The 18,383-nt window shown below is 44.9% G+C and overlaps 1 protein-coding gene and 1 long non-coding RNA gene across 3 annotated transcripts in view; both read left to right on the top strand.

The window, feature by feature from the left end:
- Positions 1–18,383, top strand: part of LOC309399569 — a 216,730-nt gene that overhangs the window by 178,877 nt on the left and 19,470 nt on the right. The gene's annotated exons all lie outside the window — the stretch shown is intronic.
- The window catches only part of EGFL7 (EGF like domain multiple 7), a 30,645-nt gene continuing 14,777 nt past the window's right edge, over positions 2,516–18,383 (top strand). Inside the window, exons 1-4 of one of the 2 annotated variants that reach the window (XM_081967496.1) lie at positions 2,516–2,802; positions 7,734–7,802; positions 14,751–14,939; positions 17,519–17,641. In XM_081967496.1, the coding sequence (XP_081823622.1) occupies positions 14,857–14,939; positions 17,519–17,641 (206 nt within the window). In that variant the 5' untranslated portion in view covers positions 2,516–2,802; positions 7,734–7,802; positions 14,751–14,856. The remainder of the gene's footprint in view (positions 2,803–7,733; positions 7,803–14,750; positions 14,940–17,518; positions 17,642–18,383) is intronic. The other variant, XM_081967497.1, reaches the window with a different exon arrangement.

Raw genomic sequence — 18,383 nt, 5'->3', positions numbered from 1 at the left:
ATTTTTTTCATCCTGTTCCCCGAACTGGCAACTTCCCCAAAGTTCTGGAAAGGTACCAGGCTGGGGACCATTGTTTACGCCAATCGCTAGCAAATTTGCAAAATGTGCAGTCCTCATGATCAGTGACCATATGTGGAGGATTAAATTATGACTCTGGCAGCCAAGTGGGACCGGTATCCATCCATCTGCTTTATTTCCTGCTTTAGAACGGTGTCAAGGAGCTGGTACGATTGGCACGTCTCTGTTCAATCAATCGGAATAGATGAGCTCCAAGGGACCTTGGAGGCCTTCTAGTCCAGCCCCCTGCTCAAGCAGGAAACCCTGGACCATTTCAGACAGGTGACTGCCCAGCTTCTTCTTGAAAGCCTCCAGTGATGAAGCACCCACAACATCTGGAGGGCAGCTGTTGCCCTGCTCTCTGGTGCTTTGGGAAATAAATTGACCCCCTCTTCTTTGCGGCATCCCCTCAAAATCTGAAATCCTGTTATCATGTTCCCCCCTAGTTCTTATTTTCTCTAGAGTGGCCAAATCAAAATCCTGCAACCATTCTGCATACGTGTTTTGTCTCCAGGCCTTTAATCGTCTTAGTTGCTCTTCTCTGCAACTTTTTCCAAAGTCTCAACATCTTTTTAGTACTGTGGTGACCAAAACAGGATGCAGAATTCCAGGCGTGGCCTCACTAAGGCTTTGTAAAGCGGTGCTAACACTTCACAGGATTTTGATTCCGTGCCTCTGTTTATACAGCCAAGAATTGTTCTTTAAGTGGGGAGTTTTGACGGCACTCTACGGCATCGCCTTCAAAACAAATCAGGGATCCGTGCTTTGCTTTCTTGATATCCAAACTGGGGAAAAATACAGCTAAGATAAGCAGGGCATCTTTAGCACAGTTTCCCAATCTTGGCAGCTTTAACTCCCTTCAACTCCCAGAATTCCCCAGGCAGCATTCTGGGAATTGAGGCCTGCTTAAAGTTCCTAAGTTGGTAAACACTACGCTAAGGTGTGAGTGAGATTCCAGGTTATTCTTCTTGTAGGGATGGTTCATCCTGCTTGCTAAGCTTCAACCAACCCAGGCAGCGATGACTTAAGAGACTCCCCATTGAAGTCCTCCCCCCCCCATTTAAGATAGTCTTCCCTCCTAGCTACGGATTCTAAGGCAGAAATCTGCCCTCAGTAGCTGCTTTTTTTTCATATTAACAAGAGTTGGAAGGGACCTTGTAGGTCATCTAGTCCAACCCTCCGCTCAAGCAGGAGACCCTACACCATTTCTGACAAATGGCAGTCCAGTCTCTTCTTGAAAGCCTCCAGGGATGAAGCTCCCACAACTTCTGAAGGCAACTTCTGTTCCATGGGTTGATTGTTCTTCTCCTTATTTCTAGGTTGAATCTCTCCTTGTTCAGTTTCCATCCATCCTTCTTTATCTGGCCTTCAGGGGCTTTGGAGAATAGCTTGACTCCTTCCTCCTCTCTGTGGCAGCCCCTCCAATATTGGAAGACTGCTCTCCTGTCTACCCTGGTCCTTCTCTTCCCTAGACCAGCCATGCCCAGTTCCTGCAACCGTTCATTGTATGTTTCAACCTCCAGTCCCGTCATCATCCTGGTTGCTCTTCTCTGCACTCTTTCTAGAGTGTGTTGATCAAAACTGGATGCCATATTCTAGGTGTGGCCTTACTAAGGCTTTATAGATTGGGAAGGATGATAAAGGACTGTTGCTGATTGTCTCTTCAGTCCAGCAAATATAGCCCATGGCTCATTCCCTTCCCAAAAGAAGAGTTGGGCCAAAGGGCATCATGGTCAGACCAATTGAGTTTTGAGCCCCCTCATTGGGGGCTTGCCAGGCTAGTTGGGCCCCACACTGGCTGAATGTATAGGGCAGCCCAACCCTTCTCCCCTTGACTCAATCCTCCTCTCTGGGGCAGCCCCTCAAATATTGGAAGACTGCAATCATATCTCCCTTGGTCCTTCTCTTCCCTAGACTAGCCATGCCCAGTTCCTGCAACCGTTCGTCGTGTGTTTGAGCCTCCAGTCCCCTCATCATCCTGGTTGCTCTTCTCTGCACTCTTTCTAGATTCTCAACCTCTTTTTTAATAGTGTGGTGACCAAAACTGGATGCAGGATTCTAGATTAGGAGATACCAAGTTAGAAGCTCAGTGTCAGCGTTCCAAATAGCATCCAAGAGTAAATCAGAGTCCAAGGCAAAGTATTGCTCAAAGTTCCGATTTCTTAAGAGAGCCTTGGCGAGAACTGGCCCCCTCTCATGGCTTCCTCCTGAGTCAAGTGGAGGAAACCGGGCATTCCTGAAGTGCCTCCCTGTATGCAGAGCCCCTCCCTGACCGAACCTGCCCCCCCCACTCCTCCCAATCCCCCAGCCGCCTCTTCCTTTTGGCATAAGATGGCTGTTTCGTACCAAATTCCCTGCTGAGCTGTGGGGTGTTTTGCTTCTGCTCGCCCCATCTCCTTATCAGGCAGCAGCACTCACCAAGCTTCCTGTCTGCATTGTCCATCCCAGGCCTGATTTATACAGGAAGGAGGACATAAAAAGCCACCCTTCCACTTCCAAAGGGACCATCACTGCAGCTGACCGCCATTGTTCGTGACTTGGACAGCAGAAGCTGGGAGCAGAAAACCCATAGTCAGCGCCGGCTGGGGTGGGGAAGGCCTTGAACCATGAAGAAGCAAAGTTCAGCAGAACTTGGCCAGGGGGCAGCAGGATGCCAGGAGAGCTGGTCGGGGAAGCTGAGCAGAGGAAGCCCCGTCCTAGGCCCACCACAGGAGACAGCTTTGAGCTGACCAGAAGATTCCCAAGGTAGGTATGATAATTGATGGTCAGGTTTCCTAAGATGTGGGGCTTTGGGGCCACTTCAATGCAGTGGTGAATCCACCATTGCTGGTTAACTCTCTTCCTATGCTCAAGTGAGGAGTCTTTGCATCTAGCAGAGCATATTTGCAGAGAAGACGCTCGTCAGAACAATTTGGGTTGGGTTTACATCATGCATTTCATAGGGTTGCAGAAAAAAACCATTTTGGGGGAATTCACACTAGGCTCCACAGGCTGGGTTCACACAACCCATTTAGCCCCAAAGAGAGAGAGAGAGAATCCCTGAACTGAGCATGCAAATGCAGTTGCTCCTTCTTGACCTGACTGTTTTAAACATAGTATGAACCGATCAAGGGCTTCAGGTGATGGGTTTTCCTCTGAACGCTTTTACCTGGCTGTTGGGTCTGCATCTAAATCTTTGGCTAGGTTGATCTGTTGCGTGAATCTGGTATTTGGGTCTCGGCTGGAGCCAGAATGGAAGAGAGAAACTGGGGTCCCTGACGGATGGGGATGAGCTTTTCAGTGCCTTCCCTAACTAGATTCATCCAAGGCAGATTGAAGGCAAGAGAGACAGAAGCAAGGCTCTTGAACCCGAGGCTGCATAGGAAGCCAAGCTACTGAAATGGCCCAGATTGGTTGGGAAGACCAGGACTGGCACCAAAGGCTTATCCTGGTTTCTAAGTGAGCCCATCTTCCAGCTTCACCCCAAGTCCTAAAAGAACCCATTAAGCCAAGCGAGCTACAGATACTACAACCATAAAAACAGGAAAAGGAAAAAGAAGAAGTTAGGAGAAAGGGGGAGAAGAAGAGAAACGATAAAAAGTGGAATTCACGAGAGTCCAAGAGAAAATGGATAAAAGAGGAAGATGGGGGGGAAAGAGTAGCATTAGTAGATTAAAGAGAATAGTAGTATGATTGGTATTGTTAGGCAACTAATTAAGAGATAAAGAAAATATAATATATTGTTAATTATAGAAAAATTGAAAGAAATGCTCTCTATGTCAAACAATAACTAGCAATATTGTTTATGGTAAAACAGACCAATAGAAAAACATGAAATGAACATTTGGTGCAATGTTTGAAGGGGCAATTGAAGATATTGTTTATGGATTAAGAAAAAAAACCGAGTCTTTTTAAAAATGGAAGAAAATAATTTGGCTGAAAGTGAAAGCCAAGCAATGGTGTAAAATGGATTACGAAAAGGAGAGGGTGTAAAAGGGAAGACATTATACACTTTGTTTCTATAATAGGGGTAAAGTTGTATTAATAAAATAAAAACGTTTGAAAATGAAAAAAAGCTAAGCCACCCAACCTCAAAGCCACTTATGAAAGTAGGCACCGTCTGTGTTCTGTCTTAGGGGAGATTTGGTTCTACTTTCCAGTTACTCCAGATTCTGGGGACGGACAAGGGCAGGCAAGGCTCTTGAACCACAATCACAATCGTGATCTAATCCCTTGACTTTCCTAGCTGGTTATTTTAAATTTTGGGGTATTTTATTTGGTTTTAATCATTAATTAATTTTTGCACTATTGTACAGACTTGTGTTTAATTTGTTTTTAAGGGGTTTTGTAATTGTTGTATATAATGTTTTTTATTCTGTCTGTACACCGCCCCGAGTCCCCTTGGGGAGAGGGAGCGGTTGACAAATCCAATAAATAAAAATAAATAAATAAATAAAAGGTCCCCAAAAGCTCCATTAAGGGATGCTTGGCAGCTGCCACTTTACAATGGCAAGGAAATCTTTTTCTGTGCCCCCTAGGATCCCCTAACCCACCTTTTGGGACTTGATGGTTTAACAGATATTTTTTTAAAATAGATTAACAAAGTTGGAAGGGACCTTGAAGGTCATCTAGTCCAACCCCCCCCCCCCCAATTCAAGCAGGAGATCCTACACCAAGAGTCCAGTCTCTTCTTGAAAGCCTCCAGTGATGGAGCTCCCACAACTTCTGAAGGCAACTTCTGTTCCATGGGTTGATTGTTCTCACGGTCAGGAAATGCCTCCTTATTTCCAGGTTGAATCTCTCCTTGTTCTGTTTCCATCCATTGTTCCTTGTCTTGGCCTTGACCCCCTCCTCTCTGGGGTAGCCCCTCAAATGTTGGAACTCTGCTATCATGTCTCCCCTAGTCCTTCTTTTCATTAAACTCGACATACCCAGTTCCTGCAACCATTCTTTGTATGTTTTAGCCTCCAGTCCCCTCATCATCCTGGTTGCTCTTCTCTGCACTCATTCTAGGGTCTCAGCCTCTCTTTTATAGCCTGGGATATTCTGAAAATATGGGGCTTGGAGAGCCTTGGAGACCCTCTCCTTCGTCTTAGGAATCATGCTTCTATACATGGTCTCAATCAGTACTTATTTGAAATGGTATAGGTTCTCTTGCTTGAGCAGGGGGCTGGACTACAAGACCTCCAAGGTCCCTTCCAGCTCTATTTTAACTCCTGAATGCCTAGGGAAAATTTGCCCGGGATGTCTGCTTTTGAGTCCTCAATCTAATTTTGGTTACTAGCAGCTTGCAAGGTTTTGTCCTAATAATCTGCATTATAATTCCTGTGAAAGCACAATTTATACTTCAGTGAGTGGTATCAACTCAGCCAACAATGATTTGTTCAATAATCTATGGCTTAAGACCAGGCATAAGCCAAGACACTCGTAGCAATGCCCAGCACATAAATGAGAGAAAACAAATGGAGTGGCTTTATTCTTTAGAAACGACTCCCATTTTTCCATGGGATATACGTATTTGAAATCCTTGCTTTGTTGGCCAAGGTCAGAAAAGAATAGAAAAAATTGTAGCTGTTTCATTGTGATTTTTATTTCAACTGATTCTCCACCCCGCTCAGTTTCGAAAATTCCTGGAAGTCCTAAATAGAGGGATTTTCCCCGCCTTTCTGAAAAAAGCAGACAATTTGATTTCTTTCCTGTCTTGAAGAAGACATATTTTTGCACGTTTTAAAGGTGCAAAAAATAAATATATAAATAAACTGCTCCCCTATAGCTTCAATTCCCTCCACCTCCACCCCTGAAAAAAATAACATGTTGGAGCGGTTTGGCAGGACTCTGTGGGTTGAAAGGGTCTGAAAACTCCTGCCTTGGGACTTGGGTGAAACTAACTGTCCTTCTACAACTCTGGATAGAACAGAACAGAAGAGAAAAGAAAAGAAAATAATAATGAAAAAGAATAGAATAATTTAAAAGAATAGAATAAGAATAGAGAATAGAACAGAATAGAGGAATAGAATAGAGAATATAGAAAATAGAAAAGAAGAAAAATAGAATAGAATAGAATAGAGAATAGAGAAAATAGAAAAGAATAGAGAATATAGAAAATAGAAAAGAAGAAAAATAGAAAACAATAGAGAATAGAGAAAATAGAAGAGAAATAGAATAGAATTCTTTATTGGCCAAGTGTGATTGGACACACAAGGAATTTGGCTGAGTTTTAGGGAAGAAGAAAAGGAACAATTTCAACTCATTTTTCCTCCTTCCCAGCTTCAAAATTTGCCCAAGAAAAAACATGTTTGTTTCTGGACGTGACAGCGTCTCTCCATCCTTCCTTCCTGTTCGTGTCTGCTACTTTCCATTGAGTTGCAGGACTTAAAATATACAGATATAGATTAGCAGAGTTGGAAGGGAGCCTTGGAGGTCATCTAGTCCAACCCCCCCAGCCCGAGCAGACCCTACGCCAAACAGCAAATATTCGCTTTGTTCACTTCGCACATTGAGTTGTGAGTAAGACTGTTCCTCTTCTTCCACAACCTACACCCCTTTTACTCACGGAGAAGGGAAGTCAGACCCCATGGTTTCTATGCCATCATTTATTTATTTATTTACTTCTGAGGTTTTACTTGGCTTTGTTGCAGGAGGAATGAATTTGGTGTAGTTGTGGGTTAATTGTTGGGAATTGTCCTTGTGGGGGTCGAACGACCCTTTCACAGGGGTCACCTAAGACCATCAGAAAACACATATTAAAAAAAAATACGGAAAATATAAAATAATTTTATGGTTGGGGGTCACCACAATATGAGGAACTGTATTAAAAGGTTGCGGCATTAGGAAAGTTGAGACCCAATGAGGTAGAGAAAATTGCCTTTAGAAGTTGTGGGGGCTTCATCCCTTAAGACTTTCAAGAAGAGACTGGACTGCTATTTGTCAGAAATGGTGTAGGGTCTCCTGCTTGAGCGGGGGGTTGGACTAGATGACCTACAAGGTCCCTTCCAACTCTGTTAATCTGTTAAATTTGAAATTCCACCCCTCTTTCTGGGCTTCCTTCTTTTCTCCCACACTTCTCGCCTCAACCCCGCAGCCTAAAATCTTAGCAAATTGCAACCGGTGCAAAAGTATTTAAAATCCACCCCAATCCCAAGGGATTCTTGGCGGTGTCTGACATCAAACATGAAAAGCCAAATAAGGTGACCCCCCCCCCCCCCCCCCGGATTCCTTGCTCCCATTTTCCCTGAAAATGTTTCTCTTACTTTTTGGCCTAATAAATAAAGTAGGATGTGATTTTTTTTTAATTATTCCCAGTTACTTTTGTTGCTGACGGAATGTGCTGTCTTTAGTTAGGGGGAACACGACCCCCGCCCCCCCAGTTTCAACATTGATAGTAAAATAACATTTTATTAGGGTTAAAGAAAATGGCAAGAATTATGCCACTGGTTTTTCTAAAAGGCTGCAACCACGAAGGAACCATGCTGAGCAAAGCAGAACCAGGAGGACAATAGGAAAAAACTTTTTTAAAAAAAAACCCCTGACCGATTTGTTCCTGTGAGTTTAAAAACCCGAAAAAGCCAATCAGCATCTGTTTAGCCATCTTAAGACGGTCAAGATGGAGACAGACAAACCTTGGCCACAGGGGATGACTTCGTGTGCTGAATGGACGCTTCAATATCTGTGTTTTTGTTCTGTTTTTTTTGCTCTAGCAATAAGAAATCAACACACCTGAAAAGGAAGAAGTTCTGTTTAATGATGAATGACCAACCCAGAAACAGGTAAGGCCTGAAATTAGTTTATTTCCTCTGCCATTTAAAAGAACTCCAAGTTTCCAGGAGCTGAGGGTTTGTTTGTTTTTTGGGGTGTATTTCTAATCCACCCAAGGGTGGCTCCGTGGCTAAGACACTGAGCTTGTCGATCAGAAAGGTTGGCAGTTTGGCGGTTCGAATCCCTAGCGCCGCATAACGGAGTGAGCTCCCGTTACTTGTCCCAGCTTCTGCCAACCTAGCAGTTCGAAAGCACGTAAAAATGCAAGTAGAAAAATAGGGACCACCTTTGGTGGGGAGGTAACAGCGTTCCGTGCTCCTTCGGCGTTGAGTCATGCCAGCCACATGACCACGGAGACGTCTTCGGACAGCGTTGGCTCTTCGGCTTTGAAAGGGAGATGAGTCCCCTAGAGTCAGGAACCGCTAGCACATATGTGCGAGGGGAACCTTTACCTTTTAATCCGACCTCGTTACAACTGCTAAATTTCCTCTCCCGTCATCTCCAGCCAGCATGGGCAAAAGGTAGGGGAAGATGATAGTAAGTAACTACAGTTGTCCTGAGGTTTCTTGAATCAAATTTGTAAGGAAACTGGTTTAAGGGAGATGCCCGAAGTCCTTAAAATCCGCATCAGAGAATCTACTGAGTAACCTTATACTATTTCCAAATCACACCTTAGGTTTTGTTTGCCAGCTGATCTTTATAGGCCTATCCTGGCTAAGTGCTGGAAGCCACTTTTAAGATGCAGTCCTAAACAAGTTTAATAAGCCCCACTAAATAGTAGCTACAGTTACACCTTCTAGGAGGCAAGGCTGTGGGGTAGAGAGACCAGAGGCTGCCCTTGGACATAGGAAAAGACTTGCTTTTAACTTGCACTTGAATTAAATAAATGTGGTAAAATAAATGCAAGAAGCTGATTATGTTAATGGCATTTAATTAATTCCTCTACATTTAATTCAAATAGAAATTAAATAATCCCTGTAAGTTTGTGTGTGTTTACACACATACACACAAACTATCTATCTATACACACACACTATCTATCTATCTATCATCTATCTATCTATCTATCTATCTATCTATCTATCTATCTATCATCTATCTATCATCTATCTATCTATCTATCTATCTATCTATCATCTATCTATCTATCTATCTATCTATCTATCTATCTATCTATCTATCTATCTATCTATCATCTATCTATCTATCTATCATCTATCTATCTATCTATCTATCATCTATCTATCATCTATCTATCATCTATCTATCATCTATCTATCTATCATCTATCTATCTATCATCTATCTACCTATCTATCATCTATCTATCTATCTATCATCTATCTATCTATCTATCTATCTATCTATCTATCTATCTATCTATCTATCTATCTATCATCTATCTATCTATCATCTATCTATCTATCTATCAACTATCTATCTATCTATCATCTATCTATCTATCTATCTATCTATCTATCTATCTATCTATCTATCTATCTATCTATCATCTATCTATCTATCTATCTATCTATCTATCTATCTATCTATCATCATCAATTGACTGACCTACCGACCTACCTGCTTCTAAGCACTACATGTATGTGTGTGTGTGAGAGAGAGAACTTTTGGGGGTGTGAACCCACAGCTGGAGGGGCATTTGGGCAGTGTTCTGCTTGAATCTGGCCGAAGGGATATACTGGTGACTCATACCACAAACCACAGTTAGGCACACCTGAGAGCTGGACACAAGCAAATTTAGTGCCCATGTGCCAGAAACTCTCCAAAAAGTGGTGCAATTGTGTTACAATTTTTAATGCACAAACTAGCGGGTGGGGGGGAGGGGGGGGCTTTACCACAAACGGATTATTCCTTGAGTGTACCAATAGAAGCTGGAAGATGGGGGGGACACCATCAAGAGCCGCAAAGGAGGTTAACGTGTACTCTGGATAAGAGACCACCAGGAAACCCCACATATGTATACTGCATTGGGAAGCAACCCCTGCCCCCAAGCCCTTGCTTTAGCAAAAGGGAGTCCCATCTGTATGGCTGCAAAAGAAAATCTCTGGAGGGATTGAGGTCTTCCTGTGCCCAGGAGATGCTCCCCATAGAAGGAAACTACTGGGACTTTTGAAAAAAACGGGGGACTGGCCAAACATGGGATGGAAGACCACCAGGAAACCAAGAAAAGCTTCCTGCCAGTATTCCAGGGCCAACGAGTTTTGGTCCTGGTAAAGGAGAGGAGTGCCTGGTTGCAGCTGGAGCCCACCTCCCCAAATGGGGCTCTACCCCCAAAGCTGGAGATGGGGGGGGGAGGCAGGACCCCTTCCAGCGCTGTTCCAAGCACCCTTCCTCCTCCGCTACGTTCCTGACCCGGGTTTAAGGCTCTGTTGCATCCGGGACAGACGCGCTTCTGTCTTGCCTTCCTACACCCCCCTCGGGGTGAGGGGGTTTGCTTCCCCCCCCTCTCTGGAAGAAAAAGCGGAGGGGGGGGGTTACGAGAAAGACCCGCTTCCTTCTTGCAATTGAGAGGAGCACAATACGGGCGGGCGGACCTTCCCGTGGGCGCACCCTTGGAGGTCAGGAGCCGGGGAGAGAGAAAGAGGGACAAGACCCCCGAGCCGGGCGCATTGGGGGGGACGGGACGGGGCAGAGCACTTGGGGAGGCGGGGAAGTCCCCCTCCCGCGAGCCCCGCCGTCTGCAGCGGAGAGGTCAGAGCGGGACAAGTCAGTCTCGCCTCCGGCGGCGCTTGCCTGCCTCGCTGCCTGCCGCCCCCTCCCCAATTTCCCTTGGGCGAAGGAGAACCGTGGCTCTAGCGAACCAGGTTTGCAGGAGGGGTCGGGGGGAGGTGGGGGGGGGGTGTTTGACGGTGGAAAGTAGCCCGTTGCTGGCCAGGAAACAGGCTGGGAATTGGGGGGGGAGGAAGGGGGGATGCTGAGACAATGGGGCGCTGGGGGGGGCAGTGGGGAAGAGTGGGACGTCTCCCCGGGGGGGGGTCTTTCGGGAGGTGAGGGCCGCCGGGGTTTTTTTTACCCACGGCTGGCGGGGGTGGGGTGAGGGTTGGAACTTGGAAGCCCATCATCCCCATTGAAGGGGATCCCATACTCCGGACCGGAGTTTCGCAAAGTCAAGGTATGAAAAGCGATCTCGATTAGGGGCGCCCTCTAGTGGCGGAGATGGGGAGGCGCAGCCAAGCGGAGCGTGGGAGAGAAAAGTTTGAATTTGTTTTGCCAAAGTTCGCTTCGGAGCAGCCCCGGGACGGTTTGGCTGGGCAATTCCGCCGGCCGAAGGGCGCGCCCGATCCTCCCGATTTGCCCAGGGCCAGAACTGCGCAAAGGCCGCGCAAAAGGAGGACCTGAACTGGTCAAGGGGTAGCTGATCATTTAGGGGCGTTTGTCACCAGGGAGGAAAAAATTCCCGAGTCGGAGATGCATTTTTTTCTCACTAAGGGTCTTTCCCGACTTACGACCGCGCTTGATTCCCCAAATTTCTGCTGTTAAGCGAGACAATTGTTGAGTGAAGCGTGCCCCGTTTTACAACTTTTCTCGTCCCATTCGTTCAGCGAATCACTGTGGTTCTTAAATTAGTCACACGGTTGTTAAGTGAATCTTACTTCCCCGTGGTCTTTGCACATCAGAGGATCGCAAAAAGGGATCACGTGACCCCGGGACACTGCAACCGTCATAAATGTGAAACAATTGTTCAGCATCTGAATGTAAATCACGCGCCCCTGGGGATGCTGCAATGGTCGTAAGTGTGAGGAATGGCCGTAAGTTACTTTTTCAGTGCCATTGTAACTTTGAACCACCATTAAGTGAACTGTACAGGCATCCCCCAACGTATGACCCCCCCCAACTGACTCCAAAATGTCTTCTGTTAAGTGAGACATTTGTTAAGCCAGTTTTGCCCCATTTTACGACTTTTCTTGCGGTAGGTGATTAAGTTAGTAACATGGTTGTTAAGAGAATCTGGCTTCTCCTTACTTATTGGAAGGTCCCAATCTTGATCCGAGCCAAAGAATTTTCCTTCTTTGAGGTCAAGGATGTCCAACCTTGGCCACCTTAAGACCCGTGGACTTCAACTCCCAGAATTCCCCAGCCAGCACAGGGAGTTGAAATCCAGGGGTCTTAAGGTGGCCAAGATTGGACACTTATGAGTTTAGGTTCGTTGTTTCACTTCCCATGGTCCAGCTACTCTTTGAATCTGGGACCATACACAACAGGATGGCTGGCTGATTTGAGTGTGTGTTGTAGCCAAGGGGGGGGGAGGAGGGATTGTGTGTTGTGGGTTACTAGCTAATAACCTTGCGTTGGCTGGGTATTTATTTATCCTAATTCTTTATTAGACAGGAAAACTCCTGATTCGTTGAAAATGTCCGGACCAAACGTAATTTCTAACCCTGGATTTTCCCCCTTACCAGAGGGATCCCCCTTGTGGAGTACTGTAAAGCAGTTACCATGGCAACTCTACTGCGCTGTACTGTAGAAGCCATTTTATGGCAGTACGGTAGAAGTTATTTTAAGGCACAACAGGCTGTGTTTTAACAGAACACACACACACCCGAGAGGTTTTTGGGGTGTCTTAACCCCACAGTATTTGCTTCCAGAGAGTAAGTCATCTGTGTACCAAGTTGATATTGCTTGAGGCGTTCCAAAGTTATGCTGGAACACACACACACACACACACACACACACACACACACACACACACACACACACACGGAGGGGGAGGTTGCTATATAAATCTAAAATAAATGAGGACCCAGATTGTTGGGGGAGATATGCTGATGATGTAAACCCCTTGGAGAGGGCTGCGAAAGCACTGTGAAGTCTAAATGCTATTGCTATTGCTAAAATAAATAAATGACAAAAACACCAAGGACCCTTCATTTCAACCCTGAAATGAAATATTCTCCCCTCTCTTGATAAAGGATGCAATTTTGCAAAAGCGGTGGATAGGTAGGATCCTGCCTTGGGCTGCGTTCCAGCACAGAATTAGAAGCCCTCAGAAACGGTGTAGTAGGGTCAGACGCGATGACCTACAAGGTCCCTTCCCGCTCTGTTAATCTGTAAAATCTGGGCTAAAGCTTTCAAAAAGAGACTGGGCTGCCCTCTGTCAGAAATGGTGTAGGGTCTCCTGCTTGGGCGGAGGGGGGGTCAGACTAGATGACCTACAGGTCCCTTCCAACTCTGTTAAAAGCCAGCTCATTGATCTAGGTGGACTTGACTTCTGAGGAGACCAGGAGAGAGCAGAAGGACCCATGACCCCGAGGAGAGGTTTCTGGCTGCAAGCGTCCTTTTTCTTTCTGGTTCATTTGTCATCGGTGGCTGGTTGCGTGGGATCTCATTCTTTAAAAGCTCATTTTTCCTCTTTTGGGGGCTCCCGGGGCCTGCGCTTCATCTAATTTTAAATAAAATGTGTGGTGAGTTGAATTATTGCTGTGGATTCCAAGCAAAACCAAACAGAAAAGATTCGAATACTTGCTTATCTTTTCCTCCGCTTATTGTTAGCTACAACTACTAATAGCTTGCAGATGTTTGGAATGGCATTGTTTCATTTAAAAAATCGTGTGTGTGTGTGTGTGTGTGTGTGTGTGTGTGTGTGTGTGTGTGTAATAAGCCTCCTGTTAGAATGTACTGATTCAGTGCTTAAATATGTGGCTGTTACTTGAGAATGGGTTTCCAAATATTTGGGGTTCGTTACTGGCAGTTCAAAACCTCTTCCAAAACTGCCTCCAATTTTCAGCAGGAAGGGGAAAAAACGGAATTGCCGTGAAAACGGGAGTCGTTGCCGGAGGGGGGCGGCGGATGTCTGGATGTCTGCAGGACAATGCCTGTCTTTCCTCATCTTTGTATAAACCCTGAACGGATTTCAGATTAACAGAGTTCAAAGGGACCTAGTAGGTCATCTAGTCCAACCCCCCGCCCAAGTAGGAAACCCTGCATCATTTCTGACAGATGGCAGTCCAGTCTCTTCTTGAAAGCCTCCAGGGATGAAGCTCCAACAACTTCTGTTCAACGGGTTGATTGCTCTCACTGTTAAGGAAATTCCTCCTTATTTCCAGGTTGAATTTCTCCTTGTTCAGTTTCCATCCATTATTCTTGCCTGGCCTTCAGGTGCTTTGGAGAATAGCTTGATCCCCTCCTCTCTGGGGCAGCTCCTCAAATATTGGAAGATGCTCTCCTGTCTCCCCTGGTCCTTCTCTTCCCTAGACCAGCCATGCCCAGTTCCTTCAACCGTTCATCATATGTTTGAGCCTCCAGTCCCCTCATCATCCTGGTTGCTCTTCTCTGCACTCTTTCTAGAGTCTCAACATGTTTTATAATGTGGTGACCAAAACTGTATGCAGGATTCTAGGTTTAAACTTACTAAGGCTTTATAGAGTGGTATTAGTACTTCACTTGATCTTGACTATATCCCTCTGTTAATGCAATTTAGGATTTCATTGGCTTTTTTGGCTGCCGCTGCACACGGCTGGCTCCTATTTAACTGGTTGTCCACTAAGACTCCAAGATTCCTCTCACAGTCACTGCTATTAAGCCTGGTTTCACCCAGTCTATATGTGTACTTTTGTGGTTGCTAGTAAACATTCTGAGTTACCATTTTTCTTCATTAAATGATAATTCTAATTTTTTGGCTGCTTTTACACTCAGGAATTTCAAGCCAGGCAAGGGGGAAAAAAATCATTGTGCAAAATTAAAACTTACATTTTTGGCAAGATTATTCATATGCAAATGCCTGGGAATTTACACAGCCTCTTCACATTCTCTCCAAATTGTAAATATTTGCAAAGTGCAAGACGTTTGCAGTTAAAAATTAAGAGAAATTGGGCTGCTCGTTTCCCCCCAAAAAACCCCAGCATGATTAATTGCTGGTTTTTTTTAAATATTCTTTTTGGATGATAATTTGATGAAGCTCCTTTGTTTTCATTCAACTTGCTTTGTTCTTTCTGCTTTCAGTCTAGCTTGCTGAACTGACCCCTGTTGCAGTTGTTCGTGGGAACCCTCCCTCCGTCCTTCAGGTGATGATGCTGCAGTAGCAAAAAGGCCCAGCAAAGGAGAAAGGATGAGAAGGGAGGGCTGGCTGTGGACCATGGGGCTTGCCTTGATCCTGGCAGCCACCAGCGTTGAGAGTTTCTCAGGTCCCAGGTGAGTCCTTGCCCTCGTCCAGTGAAGAGGCACCGCTGGCTTAAATGGCAGCAAAAACTTTCAAGGTTTTCTGCAAAACTAACACAGGGCAAACTTGGGTGGGCGAAAGATGGCCCCCGCCCACCCCAGGAGATGGGGGAGAGCAAAGGGGATGGGGGAGAGCAAAGGGGATGGGGGAGAGCAAAGGGGATGGGGGAGAGCAAAGGGGATGGGGGAGAGCAAAGGGGATGGGGGAGAGCAAAGGGGATCTCTTCTGCTGCTTCCAGCTGTAGTGGCACAGTGGTTAGAGTGCAGTACTGCAGGCTCCTTCTGCTGACTGCCGGCTACCTAAAATGTGGCAATTTGAGTCTCACCAGACTCCAGGTTGACTCAGCCTTCCCTCCTTCCCAGGTGCGTAAAATGAGGACCCAGATTGTTGGGGCACTAAGAAGCGGTATAGAAGTCTAAGAGTTATTGCTACTGTATCTATCTCTATATGTTATCTGTCAATCTGTCATCTATATCTATTCTACCTATCTACATATCTCTGTCTCTGTCTGTCTGTCTGTCTGTCTCCCTCTCTCTGTCTCTCTGTATCTATCTATCTATCTATCATCTATCTATCTATCTATCTATCTATCTATCTATCTATCTATATCTATCTATCTATCTATCTATCTATCTATCTATCTCTATCTATCTATCTATCTATCTATCTATCTATCATCTATCTATCTATCTATCTATCTATCTATCTATCTCTATCTATCTATCTATCTTTATCTATCTATCTATCTATCTATCATCTATCTATCATCTATCTATCTATCTATCTATCTATCTATCTATCTATCTATCTATCTATCTATCTCTATCTATCTATCTATCTATCTTTATCTATCTATCTATCTATCTATCTATCTATCTATCTATCTATCTATCATCTATCTATCATCTATCTATCTATCTATCTATCTATCTATCTATCATCTATCTATCTACCTATCTATCTATCTATCTATCTATCTATCTATCTATCTATCTATCTATCTCTATCTCTCTATCCACCCATCCATCCATCTATCTATATCTGTGGTGGTGCAGTGGAGGCTAATTCTGCTCACTGCCAGCAGTTCGAGTCTCACAAGACTCATGATTGACTCAGCCTTCCCTCCTTCCGAGGTGCGTAAAATGAGGACTCAGATTGTTGGGGCACTAAGAAGCGGTATAGAAGTCTAAGAGTTATTGCTACTGTATCTATCTCTATATGTTATCTGTCAGTCTGTCATCTATATCTATATCTACATATCTCTGTCAATGTCTCTCTCTCTCTCTCTCTCCATCCATCCATCCACCCACCCACCCATCCATCCATCCATCCATCCATCCATCCATCCATCCATCCATCCATCCATCCATCTATTTATATCTGTGGTGGTGCAGTAGTTAGAATGCAGCATTGGAGGCTAACTCTGCTGACTGCCAGCAGTTCGAGTCTCACCAGACTCAAGAGCGACTCAGCCTTCCGTCCTTCCGACGTGAGTAAAATGAGGACCCAGATTATTGGGGGCAAGAGAGGCTGACTCTGCAAATCACTTAGAGAGAGCTGTAAAGCAGTATATAAGTCTAAGTGCTATGGCTATTGCTATATATATTTTATTTTCCTTACCTTTTAAGGCACAGGGGTTAACAATGCGTTAACAATGTATGGGTGTGTTAACAATTTCACTTGTATATTGTGGAGACATCAATGGTCTACCTATCTAATATCTGTATGATGCTATTTACTATTTGCATTTAAAATACAATAACTAACTAACTGGGGGGGGGGGGGAATAAGTCAAAGCAGCCATCACGGAAGTGTTATGACACACTCTGCCTGTTTTTCTTATGGGCGTCCCACATCGGACACACGTAAAACATGTCAACTGCACCAACAGGGGTGTCCTGTTGAATTTTTCTGAGTGCCAAGGTGCAAAACACACGCTCGTTGTGGCTGACCCTGCATTGTCCTTTTGTGCTTCTCACACACAGGTGTGGGGGATGCAATTACCATCTGCTAGTTTAGCTAAAATCTTCACAAATATGTCTAGCAAACGTAACCAGAAAACGGGCACACGTTGCCATACGTGATGGGCCCGTGTTAAAGCAAAACATACATCAATGGCTAGAAAAGATGCTAGGGAAACATGCAGGTTTTAAACCTGAACTTTTTCTATTAGGTGCAACACCAGAGAAATTTGATAAACAAACTATATATTTAATATTGCACGTATTAGCAGCAGCGAGCGATTATACCTGCACAATGTTGGAAAGTACCACGAGATAATTAGGAAGACTCTGGGTTGTGCAGGAATGGATAGACTTACGCTGAAGATTAAACAGAAAGAATATATAGAATATTATCTAACTTGGAACTTATTCTACCACTGGTTGGAAAAAAAGGTGGTGGAGAATAAGAGTGTAATCTGTATTGCTAAGCAGATAAAATAAGCCAGACAACACTAACAATATTAAGCACTAACAAAATGCAAATTAATACATTTTTTTTTTTTAATGTGGCTGATGCTGAGTTGTCCTTTTGTGCTTCACACTCACAGGTGTGGGGGATGCTCCATGGAAATGAGAAGCCACACCGTGTCCTACCTCGCCTCCCATATCCAGCCGGTCCACCAGCCCTACCTCACCTTGTGCCCGGGAAACAGACTCTGCAGTACATACAGGCAAGAGAGTGGAGGGAAACCAGGGGCCTCTATCTTGACCCTCCAACACCCTGTAGCGGGGAGTTCCAGAGGTCCATTGCAGGCCATTGAAGGCCTCGGCAAGTTCCAGCTACGACCCATGACAGGTTGTTACAAAGACGTAAGTGGAAGTTGCTGTAGCCTCCAATGGCATGCAGGGAACCTCTGGAACTCCCTGCTACAGCGTGTGGGAGGGTTAACGTAGAAAGGCAATGCATTACTCTTGCATTATCGTTTTCATCTGGATTTATTCCCTGCTGAGCGCTAATCGAAATGTCAGCTTTAAGATGTGTAAATTTCAACTCCTAATTAGAATAAACAGAGTTGGAAGGGACCTTGGAGGTCTTCTAGTCCAGCCCCCTGCCTAGGCAGGAAGCCCTACACCACTTCAGACAAATGGTTATCCAACAACTTCTTTAAAACTTCCAGTGTTGGAGCATTTTAAAACTTCTGGAGGCAACTTCTGTTCCACTGATTCATTGTTCTCACTGTCAGGACGTTTCTCCTTAGTTCTAAGTTGCTTCTCTCCTTGATTAGTTTCCACCCATTGTTTCTTGCCCTGCCTTCAGTGCTTTGGAGAATAACTTGACTCCCTCTTCTTTGTGGCATGCCCAGTAACAACCGTGTTACTAAATTAACAACTGTGGCAAGGTAGGTCGTAAAATGGGACAAAACTCTCTTAGCAACTGTCTTACTTTGCAACGCAAAGTTTCAGCTCAATAGT

The sequence above is a fragment of the Natrix helvetica genome (assembly GCF_964273705.1).
Source record: "Natrix helvetica genome assembly, chromosome: 15".
NCBI classification, from domain to species: domain Eukaryota; kingdom Metazoa; phylum Chordata; class Lepidosauria; order Squamata; family Natricidae; genus Natrix; species Natrix helvetica.
This window is presented reverse-complemented; position numbering and strand designations above follow the sequence as displayed.